The 20,840-nt window shown below is 32.1% G+C and overlaps 2 protein-coding genes across 4 annotated transcripts in view; both read right to left on the bottom strand.

Moving 5' to 3' along the window:
• LOC108911966 (S-adenosylmethionine synthase) overlaps positions 1–4,820 on the bottom strand; it is a 28,625-nt gene extending 23,805 nt beyond the window's left edge. For 2 of the 3 annotated variants that reach the window (XM_018717187.1, XM_018717099.1), the window contains exon 1: positions 4,672–4,812. The gene's annotated coding sequence lies outside the window, so the exon portion shown is untranslated. Of the gene's footprint in view, positions 1–4,671 lie in introns of all 3 variants that reach the window. The other variant, XR_001964526.1, reaches the window with a different exon arrangement.
• Positions 4,821–13,384: 8,564 nt separating this feature from the next.
• Positions 13,385–20,840, bottom strand: part of LOC108911220 — a gene marked incomplete in the record, with an annotated part of 172,117 nt that continues 164,661 nt past the window's right edge. The window contains 2 exon segments of the mRNA XM_023455849.1: positions 13,385–14,752; positions 15,206–15,687. Coding sequence (XP_023311617.1) covers positions 14,584–14,752; positions 15,206–15,687 — 651 coding nt within the window.

The following is a 20,840-nucleotide window of genomic DNA, read 5'->3' as shown; positions in this document are numbered from 1 at the left end:
TTCAAATTTTAGTGAAAAAAACTTTAGAGTATAATAAAACGACACACCAAATTTCATTAAAATCGATTCTATAGTTTTCGTAAAATAATTTTTTGAAAAAAGTTGTGAAAAAAATTTTCGAATTTTCAAAATGTTGCGGTCGTTTCTATGTGAAAAAATTTTCAAGTATCTAGATGCTTTATTTGAGGCTGTGCAACATTTTGAAAATTCGAAAATTTGTTTTCAAAAAATTTTGAGAAAACTGCCGAACCGATTTTTATGAATTTTGGTGTGTTGTTTTATTATATTCTAGAGTTTTTTTTACCAAATGCCCTCGGAGCAATTAAAATATTTTAAAAAAGTTATCCAAGAAACTTTTGCCTTTTTTCATCTATTGTTGTTATTTTGCAACATCGGTAACAAATTTAAACATTTTTAACTTACAGTATTTTGTGCAAAATTCAATTCTAAAACTTTTTTCCTACTCAGATAAAATAGGTATTTTCTTAAATTTTTTAAACATTTTTGCAATTTGGAAAATGTTCAGGACCTCGCCCAGATCTAGGGATCTACACGTTTATTATGCGAGTTGCACTGAAGGTAATCCAGACAAAATTTGCTTGCCCCCTCTCATATCCACCTCAAAACAGATCCGCCCTAGTCTATACATTAAATAAACTTTTTCTGAACATGTCTTAACATTTATTCTCTGTAAATGACATTGTAATAAAAATTGGCCCATTTTCAATATTTCTTGTTGGAATGTGACAAAATTATGTGGAAATAATAAAAGTATTTGTACATAGTCAGACTTATATTATTGTTTCTTGCTACATAAATCTATCCAATTTGCTAACGTCTGCTCATAATTTGTCAATCGAATTCAATAACGATATCACGACAATGAAGTATATGTTTATAAGTACTACTATGGATTATCACATATTTTTTTATTTGGACTTGTTGAGCAAATATATAGGTCAGGCAGATTGACAATAGGATGAATTTTAATGTATGATTTTAACAACCAGTTAATAATAATTTTATTGGATTAACGTAAAGGAACAAGTTTTTGTAATTAATGCATACAATGTTTTCCAAAGATATCGAAAATATTAATTGTGCTTAAAATAGTTTTTTTCCAATTTTATAAATGTCCTTTTACATCATCTAAGTCCAGCTTCTTCTCAATAACTTTTATTAAGAATGCTTTTCGATATTTCTACCCTTTCAAAAGATATGAGACGACATGTATAGAGAAATCACTGGTTCGATCAAGTCTGTTACTGATTTGATTGCAAAGGAAAACAAGTTTTTTAAAGTGAATATTTAATGAAAAGTAGAGACTGTTTTCGATAAAATTCGAAATTAGCAGAGACAAATAATTTATACCAATAACGAATATAAACATTGAAAATATCTTTTCCTCGGAAATACTGAAAAAGACTTGATTGGACCAGTCGTTTTGACTATACACATCATTTTATATCTTTTCAATCAGATGAGATATAAAAACATTTTTAATGAATTTGGAAAAATAATTTTGAAGATTTTATTTAGTTTAGTGTTTTAATAAACATAATTCTCATCACATTTTCGTCTCTCTCATTTTCTCAACTGTGAGAAAATTTTTATCGAACCTGAGTAGAAAAATGAATCTCTCTGTTTGTAAATTGCTATTTTTATCCAAGTAAGCTACTGTCGTTGTGTGGCCCATTTGTTAACAAACATCCTGTAAGTTACCTAAAGTAAACTAATTCGTTGGAAATCTGCTTATCTAGTTGCCTGTCAGTATGGACGGAGAAACGTTGCGTTGTTATCATCAGATACGTTTACCTACAAAGGGGTAATATGAAGCTATATTTTATAGCTACGACGTGTTGATAATTTCTGCTTTGCAAGTTTATTCTTGTCGATGACATGAAACAAAAGTGGCATTTGCTATTTTCTTTTCGTTGTTGTAAAATTTTCTCTTACGTCGCAAAAATACGACAGTAATTTTGATAAAAAACAAGAGGTCACTTTGCTAAAGGAAGTATAGTACTTATTCTTCAACCAATATACGATTAAAAACAAACAATCGATTCTGACCATTTGTCACATTAAGCTTGCATTGCTTGGGTAATTTTCCTACCTACATCTTTGCTGATATTACAGTTACAATTACATTAATCTTGCATGAACTAATTTCTTTAATGAATTTTAGAATATAAAATGCTGCGTTAATTACATTTTTTTCTGGATTTTTCTTCAATATCTTGGTTTTAGAAGCCACTTGCAATACAAATTTGCCCTCCTTCCATACATATTATATTTTTTAGACCAATTCAAATTTGTACATATGTTCACAAACTTTCTCTTAGCAAATGATATCATGAAGAAGGTATACCCTAAACCACATAATTGTCGACGTACAGGGTGTTTTATTTAAAGAAAACTACCATATTTATACACATATCTCTTAAGATTTTTTTTAATAGTTATGCTGTCATTGTATTTAATTAATATTGCTCATTTGTTATTTTTTGATTTATCCTTTTGTATTAATCTATTTTCAAATTACATGATTTTCATGATTATAGTCCTTGCCCTTTTACATTGTACTTCAAAGATAAATCTGTACCAAAAATTTTTAATTTCATTTTAAATTGAACAGACAATTGAAGACGATCCTCATGAAGGCCTTCGACTTCAACTGATGACAACTACGTTCAGTTGATACCCCGTTCATATCAATGATTATTAATCCTTGTTTTAAAGTTATCCCCCTTCCCTTTAATAATCTTAACTAATTGTTTACGATTTCCTAATTTCGACGAGAATATGCTGATAAGTTTTTTAACATCAAAATATATAAATTATTTATTGCAGATATGATCCAATTATTTGTAGGTTAAAGAGCAAAGTAAACAAAATATAAAAATATATATCCACTTATATTTCAACTCGCTTTCTGATAACACTTCGTGAACCTCATATCGCGAATTCCTTTTTCAACAAAGGTTCAAAATGTATTTTGTGCTGTTACAATTTTTTTTAATTTTTCAAGTATTTTTGAAGTATGATTAATATTTGGAACTTGCACGGATATTTGTTACAATGTTAAATCTTAAATTTATCTCAAAGCTTGCGCACACAGATCTATTGGTTCTGTGTAAAAGATTAACGATACAAGTAGCAGAAAATATTATTATTAAATATGTTCTGACTCATTAAAACGGAAAAAAAGGATGTCTTGTTTTCAGAATTTGAGAGACTTATAAATATATAAAATTCATTTGTTTTCGAAATGTGGTTAGTATAGATATGTAAGAAGATTAGAATCTTGGAAGAGAGTAGTTAAATATTATATAAATGAATCAGTTACAAACAGAGAATGATGTGGCAGTTTTTTACTATCAAGATAAAGAACCTTCGATAAATATTTATAACAAATTATTTCTCTATTTTATTGTATTCGTTCTCGTCGGTTTTTTATTCTGATATTCACAATTTGCAAAAATCGGTTCGTAACATTTTTATGCCGTTTTTGCTATATCTTATACAGGGTGATTCACAAATAGTGACCAAAACTGAAACCTCGTATTCTTTGGTGAATTTTAAGGGGTCTTTCCTATAAAGTTTTTATCTAGGACGCTTCGTTAAAAAGATATAGGGTGTTAAACTTCAAAAAAATATATATTTTTAAATAATTTAAAAACTAGTAAGTGAAATAATTTGAAATTGGGCACATGTAATTATATATTGTGAATCACCCTGTATATTAATGGTACTTCAAATTTACAGCAATGTCATTCATATTTTTTGACATTAACTGCTTGTTTTATATTATGTATGTATGTTTTTTTGTATTTATTAATTTTTTGTGTTTTTAAGAATTATAAATGTCATACATTTGTGCACTCTTTTCATGTTATTTAATCTGTAACTGTTCTTCGTTTCTTCTTATTATCAATTAACCTAAATTTAATAATATAAGGATGCAGCAGTTGCACATTGAAATATACTTATTGTTAGTGCCAATACGAAATAAAAAGTCTTATCTAGAAAAAAATTACTGAAGTAGTTATATTTATAATTTTGAAGGCAGATAAACAAGCAGATTTTAAAAAAGTATAAAAATGTAGGATTTTCCATAATAAATTACTTGCACCTCGCTCATGCGATGTAATATTGTTATTTTTTTTTAAATTTTGAAGCATGCAAAGAATCATATAACTTGTGGCCTACTTTTTTCAATGAGTAAAAAATAAAAAAGTTACCTGTGTGATAATTTTCAGTGAGAAATCCTATACATATGAGATTTCTGTTATTAGATATCGTGCCGAATGTTCATTTATCTAATTTTAAATAAACACCAACAAACCAATAATAATATGGATTGAAAAGGTTCATTGATTCGTTCTTTACAAGTGTTTTGTGCGGCAATTTTTTGTTTTGTCTTCTTTGTTCAAAATAATTTAAAAAATAATACAAATAACAAGGACTTTTGCACTAAAATAGTAAACTGACAGTCATAAATTGATACAGGTTTTGTGTATTCCTGATCTACCTACGAAAAATGTGTAATTTGCAATAGTGTTGATCTTTAATCATTTTTTAAATAAAATTAGGTTCAACGTTACAGAAACATATAGACCGAAACCTATTCTAAACCAAAACAAAAAAAAAAAAAAAACTAATTTTACTTACGGTTTTGTGTCAAATCTGTAAATCACTTCCTCGAAGCTATCACCAACAAACTAACTAGATTGCGAGAGCGCGACTGGAGAAACTGAGAAAACGCACTAGGGAAAACCCGAAATGTAAGCTCGATGGAGAATTTTTCACAACTGATGCAACAGGCCGCTGTTCTCCCACTTTTATAGAATTCACTTCGAGCCATTCATATTCCGAAAAGATGATGAAAGAATTTTTGTACACAATCATTATCAATGTATGGTGAAGTTGTTCGTTATGAAACAATATACAATATGCATATCGCTTGAGGAGATTAAATATTTTTGAAGCTGTTTTAATAAATTACGATTTCTTTGCTTGGGCTTTACCAATCTTATCTTTTTAATTTTTGATTTCAGATTAAACAGTAAATGATTTTGTCGTTAATCTTAAACAGATCTTCATTATTCTTAATTGAACAAAAATGAAAAATTTGTAATGATGCAATACATTTTTCAGTCAATAAAATGCACTTGCAAAAAGTGCGAAATATGTCTTCATCTCTAATTACTGCATTCTATGTAAACTAAAGCTAAGAAATTATTAACTACTTTCGTGTATTCATATTTTATTTTCCAATTAATGAAAATAATAGCTTTATAGGTACGTAATAGATTTGGCAAAGAGAAACGAAATCGACTATAGAAGAATAACAGTTACATCTTCTATTTTGGTTTTTTTATACTTCAACTCGAAACTGTATAAAAAAAATACAGTTGTAAAATAAAAAACTAATGTACAATTTGACAATACCTTAGTTTAAAAAAATATTTTTAAAATAGTCACAGTTTTTCTTGTATTTATATATTTAATGATTATACAAGAAACTTACATCTTCAAAATTTTAATATATCTTTTTTATACTTAAAGCAGAAAGTTAGACTACTATTTATCACGACACTTTTCTGTTTTCTTTCGGAATGAACTGGAAGCTTGTGAAACATGTATAATTAAATTCGATTCATGGAATCACTTCCACCGATATGTATTTCATTTGAAATCATAATTATAACGAATGCTAATTATTTGGAAAATATTTCTTCACCATGACTATGCAAAATGTGATCTGTTGCATCATCTACTCATGTATTTGAGTATTTTATTTGGTGCTATTTATCGTGAGTTATCTATAAATAGTGTTAAACATTGTGATTATTCAAAGCGGGTCAAAAGCCTGCTTTTTGGCTATCAAGTAATTAATAACTAGTTTGTTCAGAAAAATCTTTTAAAGACAGGGGAGTGTAGGTCAAAGATAAGTTTCTTTTAAGTTAGGCAAGGCATATTTTTTTGTGTGCGGGAATCCACTGTAAGTACCCTTTGGATTTTTTTTATTAAAGCGTTATAATAGCTTCTTATTTTTCGGATATGGGAAAATTCCAGAAAAAAAAAACTGACAATTTAAATTTAATTATAAGCGTCAAAAACTTTACAACGATGTAAGTGTTGATGTATAAATGTATGAAACGTAATATGATAGGTCCCAAGATGGACCCTTGTGGTACACCGGACGCGTGGATGAAAAACTTCAAATCCCGACACTGCCAAGGCAGTAAGTTTGGTATTTCGGCAAAAATTATAAAGTACATTATCATATGAAATTATCGTAATTAGAAAAAATACGCTAAATTAAAAAATTTGAAAATACCACAGGCTTAAGGTTTACCTATTTGTTGATTAAAAAAAAATTAAATAACTTTGGAGTGTGACAAAATACTAAAAAAAATGAAAAAATTGGAAATGTATAGTTATATTAATTATATACAGGCTGTTACAAATTCGCTTCTCACTACAGGGATTTTGGAAACGGTAAGAGATACGAACTAACGTAAATGGGGGCAAAGTTGCGTAATCAGGGGATCAACATTATCCCTCTAAAAAATCAAGGGTGAAATGGATAGTTTTCGAAATATTTGCAAACAACTGAAATTTTGGAAATCCGTTTTTGTTTCATTTCAGCCTTGTTTGAGGTGATATTGAAAAACACTTTCTAATGGCAACTTTTAGCCCTCTATCGAATGGCATAATTAATTTTTATATGTAACTTTTCGTCTTTCCAGGACCATCATCAACTTCATTTTTTTAAATACGGCACTGGCAATTTTATTACATTTTTTGCAAGCCTTCATTGGAGAATACTGTACTGCCTCAGCCTGAACCAGATTCAACCGTTTTGTCTCGAAAAATTAATCTTCAATGTATTCGCTCAAATTTTTATTTTATATTTTATTTTATTTTTTTATTTAGATTTCTATGTTTATTAAATCATAAGTGTCGTTAGACCCTGTGAAATCCGCCTAGTTATTTAAATTATTATCAACACGCATTACTACAAAACATTATTAGCGTTTTATTTCCTTGTCTATAGTTACTTCTAGGTTTCTCAAGTAGGTACTCAAAATTTAACTACATAGTGTAATTCAATAAACATAGAAATCTAAATAAAAAATTTCCATAGATTTGGGAGGAATACATTGAAGATTAATTTTTTGAGACAAAACGTCTGAATCTGGTTCGGGCTGAGGCAATACAGTATTGGGGGTCATGAAGGCTTGCAAAAAATGTAATAAAATTTATGGGGCCGTATTTTAAAAAATATTTAAAAAACCTAATCATGTTAGCCTTGATTTTTTAAAAGCATAATGTTGGTCTTCTGATTACGCAACTTTGTCCACATATAAGGCGGAAATACACATGCCTCTTGCTTGCACAATAGCATGCAAGTAGCTTGCAGAAGATAGCTCCTGGTATGTGTATTTATTAAAAGGCATGCCTGTAGAAGGCGCGCAAGTAAATTGCACATCATTTGATTTTTTGGCATGCAATGTGAGGCGGGGGGTTTCGGGGGAGTTCAAGTGGCATGTCGGAACGTGTCTACTTGCTAACTACTGACAATCCAATAAGCCATATACTAACGAGACGATTCATTTTACTTGCAAATGTATCAGCAGTGTGCCATCTGCCGGCATATGCCATTTCTTAGCATGGAAGTTACTTACCTATTTTACTGGTATGTGTATTTCCTCCTTTAAGCTAGTTCGTATCTCTTACCGTTTCCGAGATCCCTGTAGTGAGAAGCGAATTTGTAACAGCCTGTATGTTATTATTGATAAATACAGTGGTTTGAACATTTAATTTAGCAAAAATGAGAAAAATAAGTAAATTGAAAGTATGTACTATTGATAAAGTAATAACAAAAAACAAATTAAGCTTTTCTTTAACTATGGCCTTTTAAAAAGTTATTGAAATTTTCTTTTGTTAAACAAAGCATTTACATATCGATTTATTTATACAAAATTATCCTAACGCGTCTTATTTTTTAATACTCCTAAATAAATTCAACGTTTATAAAACTATAAAATATAATACAATTTATCATTCATTCATCGATGTATCTAATGATAACCCAATTATATTAAATGCTACTTAAGTTTGCAATGACTATGCAAAATGTACATATGTATGTATTATTTATTTATATAAAATGTACATCTTCCATCTAATCAGTCTTATAAATATATTTTTTAATATACAGGGTGTTTGAAAATAAGTGCGAAATATTTTAGGGGGTGGTCGTCGAAGTTATTTTTTAAAAAAAGTTCATATAAACCTAGGTCGAAATATGCTTCATTTCCGAGATACAGAGTGTTTAAATTTCAATGTTTTATTTATTTTAATTAATTATTCCAAAGAGTTTTGAGCATCCTGTATCTCGAAATCGAAGAATATGGGTAAATATTCGTATCAACTTTTTATTTTCAATGTTGAATTGCATTTTTCTTTGACCATAATAAAAGAGACCTATAATAAAAGATCAACAAAACCTACAATAAAATATGTTTTATTTTTTTCTTCAAAAACGATGCATCCTATGGAAAAAACTGAAGTGACCGATTTCATTTAGAATTGATGGCGGATTTGTAAAAAAATATCAAAACGGGAAAAAGTCAGTGGCGTACCATTTTTTGTATTAAAAAAGGTTGTGGAATTCTCGCACGAACGCCACTGGTGCAAGTAGAAATATTCGGATCACGCCAAAAAATGCACATTTATCCCTCCAAAACGTTTTTCAAATTTCGAGTCAATATCTTTAAAACTCTGAAATAATTAATAAAAATAAATAAAAAATTATATATATGAACTTTGGCTTGAAATTTGTCGGACAACAATACTTTTGGACTGAATTAATTATTTACAATTAATTTTACTAAAAATTACCTATAATTGATTTTCAATACCCTGTTATTTTGGCATGTTTCGACCGGTAGACACGTCAATATCGGAAGAATTTCTGTCGGACAAATTTAAATCGGCATTTGCAACAAAATTTCCAGTTACTTAGGCTAAAAATAAAAGATGTGGTCTTGATTTTTCAAGACCCCGGGAAATTGCCATGTTTTTGGACTTTTCCGAGTGGAAAAGCGGATGAATCGAGAAAAGTCGCAGAGGAAAAATGTGGTAGAGTCGTCAAAACGAAGCTCCTCAGGAGTTATAAAGTATGTGGTAATCAACTTTCCAGAGGGGGCCTGTACTGTGGACTATGTATTTTTGCTAGAAATGTAAGTTAAATAATAAAATGATTGAATACATAATTTGTTAGCTCTTTCGACTCAGATGGTGTCACGCGGGGTTTGGTGTATCTCAGAAAAGACCATATTAGCATCGGTAAAGGGAAACACCCAAAGGTTTCAGATATCTGCTGTTCTTCGAACCTGGGTTCTAGGTATATGAGGTTATTCAATACACTCCGAAGAATATTGTACAAATATTTGATCAAAATTGTAACCTTTTATAAGTATAATTTCCAACACATGTATGAGCAGAGAAAAATATTTGAACCATCCCAACATTTCAAAACTCTTTTTGGACCATTTGTTCCGTTATCAACGATTGATGTACCTATGATTGTATGTTTAAATTTCAACTCTTATCTACTGGTGTTCCTTGGCAGCAGGTCGTACCGAATCCAAACAAATACCCTCAGTCGACACACCGCAGCTTATCTTGTATGAAATAACGAGCGGTGATATGAGACAGGAGATAAGAGGTATTCTCTTGAGCAAGCAAAATCCTATCAACGGCGAAGACGCCAGACGTGTTCCCAGTCGCACGTGCTAAGTCAGTGTTAGGTTGGATGTCTTTATTATAGCTTCGGTCATCATTATTCTGTATAGGTGTAATTGTTTAATTATCTTTGGCGCAACAAGCAGACGATAAAGTTTGTCTTTTGAGATCATGTTATTAATTGTCGATTGTCTGCTACAGAAGCTTTACGACTTCATTTTGCAGCAAAAATGACGTGTATATATTCCGTTACTCTTATTTAATAGTTGTTTGATTAGGCAGTAATGCACAAGATATAATGCCGCGGCTGGCAAGCAGCAGTCGACGTGACTGTCGTTATGACGATTATACACTAGGCACAGAAATTAAGGGATATTAAAAAAAATCCCAAAATTTTGGATGATACTCAAGCTGTAATTTGGAGGGAAATGGTCGTAGAGAGAATAAAAAAAAGGAAATTGAAGCTTCAGGTGCCTAGTTTTTAGATCTGCAGTTTAAATTTTTTAGCGTCAGCAGTTTTTGAGTAATCATAAGAAAATCAACAGAAAAATGTTTTTGTATATTTTTCCTTTTTTTAAACAGGCGTTTGGACTTAAATTTTTTTTTTTTTGGTAATTTCATCATAAGGCTCTTAGATAATTTAATTCTCTTCAATTTGAGCGGTTCCGGAGCCTTGTATGATTATTTGTCGCCGTTATCGTTGATCAAAGCAAAAAAATCAGTTTTGACTTTTGACAATTAATTAGATACTCGGGAAATATTGGTCGTACAGAAAATCCAAGCAGGGTTTTGAAAACTGCAAAGTATTCTCTACAAGTCGTAATTATGGTTTTTTGTTAAAAAAAATGTTTTCAAAGTGAAAATGTTGGTTAGAAAAAAGGTAAAAAATTGCAATAACTTGGCATAACTTTGCAAATAATGAATAAACCAAGGATATCGACTGCCGAAAGGTACGTCACCGAAATCCTTTAACCACACGTCCTGCCCACGCGTACAAGCATGGGGAATCGTTTCATTCTCGTGCAGGATAATGCTCATCTTCATACCGCAAAACGTACGAGAATGTTTCTTCACGCCAACAATGTGGTAACTCTCAACCACCCACCTATGAGTCCCGACTTGAACCCCATTGGGCATGTTTAGGACATGCTCGGGCGTCGATGACGACGAGATTATCCGCAATTATAAAATCACCATCAATTAACCCAGGCTGTTTTACAAACTTTTTTTACGTTTGCGAAGCTTGTGGATGTTAGAAAAAATTTTGAAAAAAATATTTTTTTTAGAATCATGAACGTTTTTTGATGAAGAAAATATGGATTATTGCTAAAAAAAATTTAACTTAAAAATTGAATAAAAAGTGAAAAATTACTTTTATTACATTGATTTTCAGCATAACGACAAATTTAAACATTCCGGGCACTAGGAAAAAAAATCGCAGTGTTTTGAAATTATCAGGGTTTCTTTAAGACAATTTGAGGTCGAAAAGTTACAGTCGATATACTTAGTTTATTCATTATTTGCAAACTTAGCCAAGTTATTCAAATATCTCTAATTATGCAATTTTTTACCTTTTTTCTAACCAACATTTTCACTTTGAAAATTTTTTTTTTACCGAAAACCCATAATTACGACTTGTAGAGAATACTTTGCAGTTTTCAAAACCCTGCTTGGATTTTCTGTACGGTAATTATTTTCCGAATAATTGACTGTCAAAGTCAAAAATGATTTTTTTAAAAGAGCTTTATGATGTAATTAACCAAAAACATTTTTTTGAAGTACCTAGGCTTTTTTAAAAAAAGCAAAAATTTACAAATTATTTTTTCCGTTGATTTTCTTATGATTATTCAAAAACTGCTGACGCTAAAAATGTTTAAACAGCAGATCTGAAAACTAGACACTTGAAGCTTCAATTTCCTTTTTTTTTTGTTCTCTCGACGGTCATTTCCCTCCAAGTTACAGCTCTTTGAAGATCACCCAAAATTCGACTCGATCGATCTTGAATCTTTGAATTATTAATAAAATTATTATTAGAAAAAAACATTTGAAAATGCGTAAACAGCATGTTAATGAGAGTGTAAAAATACATACTGATGCGTTATTCGCTACTTTTTGTTACTTTTTAACTTTAAAAATATCGCTGCTTTTGTTTGTTATATTTAGGTATTTTAAATAAATATATTTACATTGCGCATTGTTATCTTAGAACGTGTCGTCGTCTTACACAAAACTATGTTACCATAACAATGGAGCGAGGGTCACGTTTAAACAAAGCCACAGCGTGCATTTTGATAAAAATATGTGAAAAAATGAGCAGGGGGTAAACTTTTTATAACTTACATCGTAATGACCCGTGCCAGGTGTTACACGTGATACGGAAGAGAATACGTAGGAGTACGTTGGTCTTTGACAAAATAATAATTACAATAAGTCATTCTAGGTACATGGAACACTTAAATGTTGTTGCATTATAGCAGTCGTTGAGTGTTATTTGTATTTAAAATATTGGAAAAGCCCAAACGCTCCTAGATGTACGAGTAGTATATCAGTTAATAACAGATAGCTAATGTTCTTAATTTGTCAAATTTAAATGATATTGACTCCTTGTTAGTCTCTTCTATCATTTTTTGTAAGCTAAATAATGTTTACGAAACTTAATACTACATATTTTGAAAACGGTGAAAATGTAATCATAGTTATGTTATTATGTTATATCTTATGATATTTGAGCTGAAATTAAAATTAATTCATGACTATATTGAAACTTATTTTTTTTGGACCCAAAAATAACGGTAGCAGTACAGACAAAATAGCCATGCAAATAGCTATTTTGTTTATGGTAGAAATACCAACATAACGACCAATGGTCCGAACCTAAAGCGGACTTTACTACGGGATCTCTACGAAGCCATCAAAGACTGTGATTGAACGTCAACCCTGTTACCTTCCAGTTCAATAACCAGCGACGGATCCTGGCAAGTACATCTTGTACACTCCAAATTTTTATTTTGCTTTATATGCAAGTATTATTTCCTCATATTTATTGTCAATTAAATATAAAAATTTCAATAAATGACATAATTTTATAAAAAATTTCTCTTAATATAACACACTACCCCCCAGGCGTTGTCCACCCTGTGGTGAAGATCCTGAGGGAGATACAGCTCTTAAAACTGTCATACATAGTATCTCTAAAGAGGCCTCACACTCCACAGGAACCCATAAAGCTTCCATACAGGCACTGTAAAGAGGCCATACACATATAAAATTTACTGCCCTAGCCCAGCGCACTCAAAGACAGTGATAAAATACACTACTGTACTCCATAAAGCGAAGTATCACTACTAAAAAACATAAGTGCATTAGGGAACATTACTAGGAATCTGCCTCGCCTCCGTTGAGGTTGGCGTGATGAGGGAGGTGTCCCAGCACCACATGGTGCGATACATGGGGATCTCGGTAAAAATGCCAGTTCTTTTTTGTTAGGGGTAGTTCCCGAGAAAAAGATGATAGAAAGACGATATGGCGCCCAACGTGGGGCTCGAAAATCCGAAATGTTTTCCCAATTTTCCCAATCAGCTAGAAATCAGCAGAAATATCCCTATTTCGAATAAATACCACAATAAACGTTAAATATTTTATTGTAAAACAGAAAAGTTACAAATAAACATAGGTGAAATATATATGCTCTCTGACCGAAGCAAAAATGTATTCTAACAATGTAAATACAAATTAAATCTATGATTTAAGCTGTAAACAATAACAATAAATATTGACAAAAATTACTCGCGACACCATATTGACTATTTCTGAAAATCTTTCAAAAATTACGTTATTTCGTCTGCCTCTTGCTGCCCTAACAAAAATATCAATTTTGGATTGTGATGCCGCCGTTTTCTGTCAGACAACTAGGGGTAAATATTGTATTCGAAAGGCACTCCTATTATGTAAGTCTTATACAAACGGTTAAAAGGAACAAGTCGAGCTACGTCTTACTGAAAATGAAAGATGTGTATTTTTCACCGTCCCCTGCGCGTATCTTTGGTTGGAAACAGTTGAAAAATCAGTAGATTACAATTAGATACATAAAATCATTTGAAAATATATATGACTTGGGGGTAAACGTACTTTTCCTACAGCTGGATATATATTTTCAAATACAAGTGGGTTATACCTAGAAAAGAATATCTCTCTTTACAAGATACATATATTATGGAAGAACATTTTGATGATATATTAATATATATTTTTTGGTGCAAATAATGAATCCCACTGTTTCCCCGAATGGGCGGTCTTCCTAAACCTACAATTATCATTTGGCTAGTGACTAGAATGCTTATTATGTACGAAAACTAGTTTATCTCTTATTCAGTTATCTAGAAGCTTTGCTAGGTTTTGTAACTTTTGGAAATTGCAACATTAATATCGTCTTTCTAAACACTAGAGAGAAATACTATTGCTTACGTTTGTATATGGCAATGGATAATTGTTAGCTTCGAATTGTGTTGGTTCTATTTGATGTTGCAATTTTTTATCCCGGTAGTCTTGAGGAGCTGTCATCATTCTAACCCGTAATTCTAATCCACGATTAAATAAACTGGCCCTTTTGGCACACCGAAAAATCTCCCGTGCAATGCCTCACTTGTTAGTAGCTTTAAAACTATTCAAAAAGTACCTATTCCAAATTGAAAATGGCAGTTAATTGTTTAAATTTCTTCAATTTTCAATCAGGCACGTTAAAAAAATCATTTCAATAACAAAATCAATATGTTAAAGAGTACAAAATCAACAAGAAAAATAAATTAGGGGTCTCGTCCTCCTCTGCTAGATCTTCTCTACATAGTTCCCGGGGAAGGTGCCGAAAGCCCCAGTCCTGTCACTGGAGCCGACGTACCAGCCGTCGTCGCACTTCTCCAGGACGTAGACAGTGTCGCCCTCTAGGAGTTCCAGCTCGTCGTCGTTCTGGGGCTTGTACTTGTAGAGAGCTCGGTAGCTGCAAACAAAAAATGTTTCATGACAAAATTGATGATGCTACAAATTAGCATGGTAAGTTTTTGTAGTCAAATTTTAACGGCGATAGAAGATCTAAGATTTTCACCCTTGTTTCCAATTCACATCAGGAAATCATCTGTTGAGCCTGAAAAGGTTCCAAAAGCGCTTAGGCAGAGGTATACTTGTCCAAAGACATTGTTGTTATTCGAGCCATCCCGATCAAAATTTTTACCGATCTTTTGAATTCCGCCACCGAAGCCTTAAACTGTTCTGGATATACCAAGCTATAGAAGATGACGGCCGATGTTGTCGGCAATCCATCCAACAGAGATCGCCAAGAAAATCGCTGATGTTTTGGATTTTCAGGAGAACGTTGTGAATTGTTTTATTGTAAATTGTATTCAGGGATGAGGCTCAACAAACCAACAACAATGGAAGTTCTAACTGTACTTACGGTATAGGTTCACTTTGCGTGTCAATATGCAGCGTCTGATTCATGGGATTCTTGACTGGCCTGCCCAGGGACCCGTAGGATCCTCCGGAGGTCACCTGAACGGGTTTCGCGAGGTAGCTAGGCGTCAGCTGGGGATTGGGCAGGCTGGGGGTGTAGCAGTGGCTGCCCATGGAGTCCTTCCCACCTGCGGATCCGTTCAGCAGAAGGGAATGAGCCGCCGGCGCGGCTACCGGCTTCGTGCTGGGCGAGGGTGGGTCTTGGGGGTCTATCAGGACTTCCACGTAGGAAGTCGGGAAGATGCCCTTCCTTCCGCCTATCTTTCCTTCGAACCAGTTGTCGTCCACCCTACGGGTGATGACTACCAGCTCGCCCTTGGCCAGGGAGAGCTCCAGGTGGGTCTGGGCGACGAAGTTGTACTTGGCGCGCGCCTGGCCCTCGTGCGCCTTGCGGGGCGTGGATTTCATGCCGTCGTATGGGACTATCTGGAATACACGAGGTAATATTTAAAATAAATATTGTCAATAGACACGGTTTTATTTAATTGGGTATTTCTGCTGTAGTTAACAAAATATAATTTTTAAAAATATATAAATCCAAAAAAAATTATAACAATAATAATAGTTTTCTGTTTAAGTAGGCAGTAAAGCACAAGATTTAATGCCGCGGCTGGTATATAATAGACGAGGCGCAGCCGAAGAAAAATCGAAGAAGATATATCAGCAAACAAATAAAAAAATTATTGATAATCGGGCTTTTTTATGCGCTATCAAGCAGGTAGATGTTATAACTAACTAATCGGCAAGAATACCCTTTCTATGATTCCTAATAAGATTGCACAGTTTTTGAAACTAGAACATCCTGAAACATATACAGGCCATTCATTCCGAAGAACATCGGCAACGTTACTGGCTAATACAGGAGTTGATGTATTAGCAATCAAGAGACATGGTGGGTGGAAATCAGCCACAATTGCAGAAAGTTACATTGCTGACAGTTTCAGTAACAAAAATTAAATAGCCAACAGGATTCTTTACAATGACACTTCAACTCCAGGGTCTAGCAGTACGTCGCATCATGCTGTTTTAATGCATCAGTCAGATAATATTGGCTTCCGGTGACTGAAATGGAGTGGTCAAATCATTTTGAGAAAAATGTGACAATTAGTAAACGTGAGGGGAATAATTATTCAGATTTTATAAATGTTAGTAAATGTAATAAGTGTGTAATTAATGTAAATATTCATTCATAATAATTAGTAAAATGTAATGTTGTCCATAGCGACTTCCACTTCTACGGTAAAATCCACTTACCCCCTTAAAAACAGTATATTAATAGTCTATTTACTGTGGTGGCAGATAAAAGAATTTTAAGTGCTAGAGTTAGGTTTATGTACTGTAAGACTAACAATAAGTAGATGTTTCTAAAACTGATTAGATGGTAATTTATGAAAGAGTGTTTTGGTTTTGTTAAAGCTATACGATATTGATGCTGTTCAAAATATTTATAATTTCAAGGTTAATGTGATACGGTTTACGTGTTACACAAAAAATGATATTAGTATAATTATTATTATTCAATTTTTAGATAGATAGAAAGTTATCTCTTGAGGTAAACAAACCGATGAAAAAGTATTACTTGAGATTAGTAAACAATTACAAAGCGCTACCAAAAAAAAGGAAGATCCGCTGAATCCGAATCTACAGTCAGAATTTCCAGAGCAACTCCGGTTTTGAACCTAACATCAAGACACTCATCTAGCGACCTGAGTAGTCGGTAATTGGGAAAATAATGGAATTATGAGCAGATAAATTAGCATAAACTGGTTCGGCCAACAGCCTGCCTAGCCCATTTTTTATCGCAGTGTGTTATTGATGATGTGATGTATCTAAAAGCTACGAAACAAACATTTTTTGGTATCCTCATACAGATATACGATAATTACATAAATTAAAACATGATATTTGTAATATGTTTTTGTAATTTCACGTGATCGAAAATTTAAAAACAAATTTGAAGAGCCAGAAGATAAATTAAATTACTTACGAGAATGGAATGACGAAATGGGAGAAAGGATTTACAGTTGCATAATTATTGTTTCAAATCAACTGATTTTAAAAGACATACATGCGATTGATAAAAAATTAAATTTGGATAGCAACAATAATAACAATTAGTTGACTTTTGACCACGATACCCATTGATAATTGAACTAGAATCGATTAACAAATTGATTAATAATTTATTGCTAGTATCGAATTGAACTTCGATGTAAGTCATTAATGTTGCATAAACTAGGATAGCTTAAATAAATTTTGAGTCCAAGAATCTGTGGTCTTTTGTGGTACACTTTGTTGTATTGTTCTATTTTCAAAATAACCCATGGATTTGTGATTTCGTTTAGTTAACAATTTCAAAACCGTAACAAGAGTAAACCTGAAAAATAAGGACACCAGGTGCTTGTCTTAAGATGGAATCGTTCCGTTTTAATTTTCAAGGCTCCTTCAACATTTCTATCACACTTTTTTTTAATTTTCGTGCAAATTATTTAAGAACAGGCTAGATCTGTGAAGGAAAGTTTAATTAAATTACTCTTTAAATAATTGCAACACCTCTAAATATGCTTAGATATTGATAGTGGCTACTATGAAGGAACTTCATTGTGTCAAGTTTGAAATCTGTATCTTCGATGGTTCTTAAGTACCTAGTTGCTGTCGAGTAGTTGTTGAAAAAAATGTACTCTTGCTCTTTTTTACTTTGCAAGACCAATTACCCATCAAAATAAGTATTTCCACCATTCTCCAGAATTTTCATCAGCTTACCATAGACACAGAGTAACAAACAACAGTTACATAATCCTCATTTGCACTGCCTCACTGCATTAATCAGTTTATTCCAGTTTTAAAGTGAATTTAGCATCGGTTTAGCAAGTTTCTTACTTGTATTTAGTCTAATTTTAATGTATTACAATTCATTCTTCTCTTATTTCACTGCCTGTTCCTGTTGGTGGCTTTTAATGAAAATTATTCACGTTTTGTTTTGGTCAACATATCTTTGCTAATAGTGAAACCCATCATTCTTGTATTTAAATTTTTTTTAATATAAGTTCCTTTGATCAAAAGATTGAGTCAGTCGATTGACGCACGCTTCAATCAACCCGCCAAACTTTTGATCAAAACTCATTCCTAGTAAAGTTCTCGTGTAAACCATGAACTTGTTCTTTTTTGTGTACCTATGTTTTTGAGGCTTATCAGATATAGTATCTACCATTGAAACAATGCTTTTGGCTTCCTTTCTCTGAGTTTAGTTGCCCTCAAGCTGCTTGACAATCGATTAACCCATTCTTTTGATCAAAATGATTGACCGTCTAGGGGCAACTTAACAATATCCTTTCTGACTACAGTTTGTAATCAGCTTTTTATAATGTTATTGTTATTGACTACTATAATTTAAAAAATATATAACGAAACCATATCACGCTTTTTTTAAACGTTTTTATTAATAGCGAATTGTTTCAAAAGTGCTTTATCACAGCACCAGTATAATCTGGTTAAATATCAGTTATTGATCAAGAGGTTAAAAGGTTATGTTATTTACAATTATAAGTAAATATAAAAATAGAGTAACGAGATATATTAAAAGAGAATAATTAATTAAATCGCTATGTACGAATATTTTTTTGCATGCGTAAGATGAAATAATTTATGATTTGTAATTAAGATGATTTATAAATGTACGTAAAAGAATAAGATAATATATAGATAATGAAATGGTAATGTACTAATATTTAAGTAATCGTATTGCTTCTACATCTGCCATAGAAATATAAGATGTGTGGCTTTCACGTTTTCCCAGGTATTATTTTGGTAGGTATAAAAAATTTTACAGGCCCACAAAAAGTGACTGACTTTCTAAACCAGAAACCAGACCTGAAGATTTTCGATGCGCTGAACATTGTTCTTCATATAAGGTTTTAGAGATATCCTAACCTAAAAGGGCGAAAACACGTTCGTTATATTTGAGGTTATGTAATTTTTCACAAAACTCGGTATGGCATTTGAAATAATTCTATTGGTTCTTCAGGTTCTCGAAATTTTATACAATATTTTAATTTTTAAATGTCAATGTTTTTTTTATTGAATCCGCCATATTCGATCCACCATATCGAATTTTATAATATCGACATCAGGTTCGTAATCAGCGACGCCGAAAACCTGATGAACTAGTTGGAATGTAGGTGTTTGTAATTTGATTTTTCTCTTTTTTCTCGGAAAGGGAAATAGATATTCGAACATTCAAACTGGATTTTGAAGAAGACGAGTAGTACTTTCCGATACTATAATGAGGTGAAAAAAATATCTCGTGAGTATAAAGTAACCACAAATATAACCAAAAACCGTGAAAATTCGAAATAGTTGGATTTATTCAATTTTCGTGGCTGAAAACATACATAGCTATTTAGCTATGTATTTTCGAAATCGAGAGAGTTGCACTAACCAAATTTGGACAGGACATAGCTAACACAATGCGAAACATCGCCTTAATGGTAAAAATGTTGCCACCGCCGTTCTTGGTGGTGGAAATTCGAAATATTTGGAATTATTTAATTTTCGTGGCTTAAAACATACATAGGTATTCAGCTCATCAAAAACCTTTTGAAAAGCATAGCCTAGTGTTTGGTTTAAAATTTTATCGGTCTGTGTTTATGTAAAGGGCAAGAAGGAAAATTTTCACTTTAATTTTTTTTTGCTGTTGTATGTTTCATGATAAGTAATTATTATAGATTGTACCAGAATTTTCTGGCTTTTACGTACTCTTGGTCAGAGAGCAAGACTTTGTGCTATTTTAAAAATAATTATAAAAATGAGTAACCATAAAAAATAAATTAGATAAAGATTCTAAAATGTAATAGGTTTCTTAGATATTAAAACTCCAAGTTTCAACAGTTATTTTGAAAAAATGCTTCGACAAAATATGTAACAAATTGCAAGTAAGCTAAAGTCGGTTGCAGATGATGAGGCAGTTGTCAAATATAAAAAAAAGTTAAAATGATATGGACTCAATGCGTATTCACATCAGACTTTTTGTCACGAATTTGATGGAGGTTACTTTTCAGCAATTAATTAAATATTTTTATTTTGACATGAATTATAAAAAAATAAACGCATTGCCCTTTAATTTTATTTATTTGACCCCCTTCACTCCGCAACTGGTTCAGATACAGGAGTCATCAGTTTTAGGAGGCGTAAGATGAACTAGTTCAAATTTAAAATGAAATTGAATGTAAAATCTGATATACCGCTGCATACGCACTGTGTTCTGGTAGTAGTTGTAGTCGCCCAGGTGCATCGAGTGTACGAAGTGGTCAGTTATATGTCAAATACTAATCTGGGGAGCTTGTCCGTAAATCAGAGAGCGCCTCCAAAAAACAAGTAAACAACAGTGGCGCGTACAGAGGTAAAATGTAGTACATATGTGGAATTTAGGAAACAAATTGGATTTATAATAAATTACATTTAAAATAAATAGTTTATGAGAATAAAGGAATTTTTGTAGCAACAAGGGTGCCAGACCTGAACTGATCCCCTCGTCCCTTCATAATGTATAAAGAAATTATTCAATTTGTAAAACCCTTAAA

This window comes from Anoplophora glabripennis, unplaced genomic scaffold (genome assembly GCF_000390285.2).
Source record: "Anoplophora glabripennis isolate ALB-LARVAE unplaced genomic scaffold, Agla_2.0 scaffold1, whole genome shotgun sequence".
NCBI lineage: Eukaryota > Metazoa > Arthropoda > Insecta > Coleoptera > Cerambycidae > Anoplophora > Anoplophora glabripennis.
This window is presented reverse-complemented; position numbering and strand designations above follow the sequence as displayed.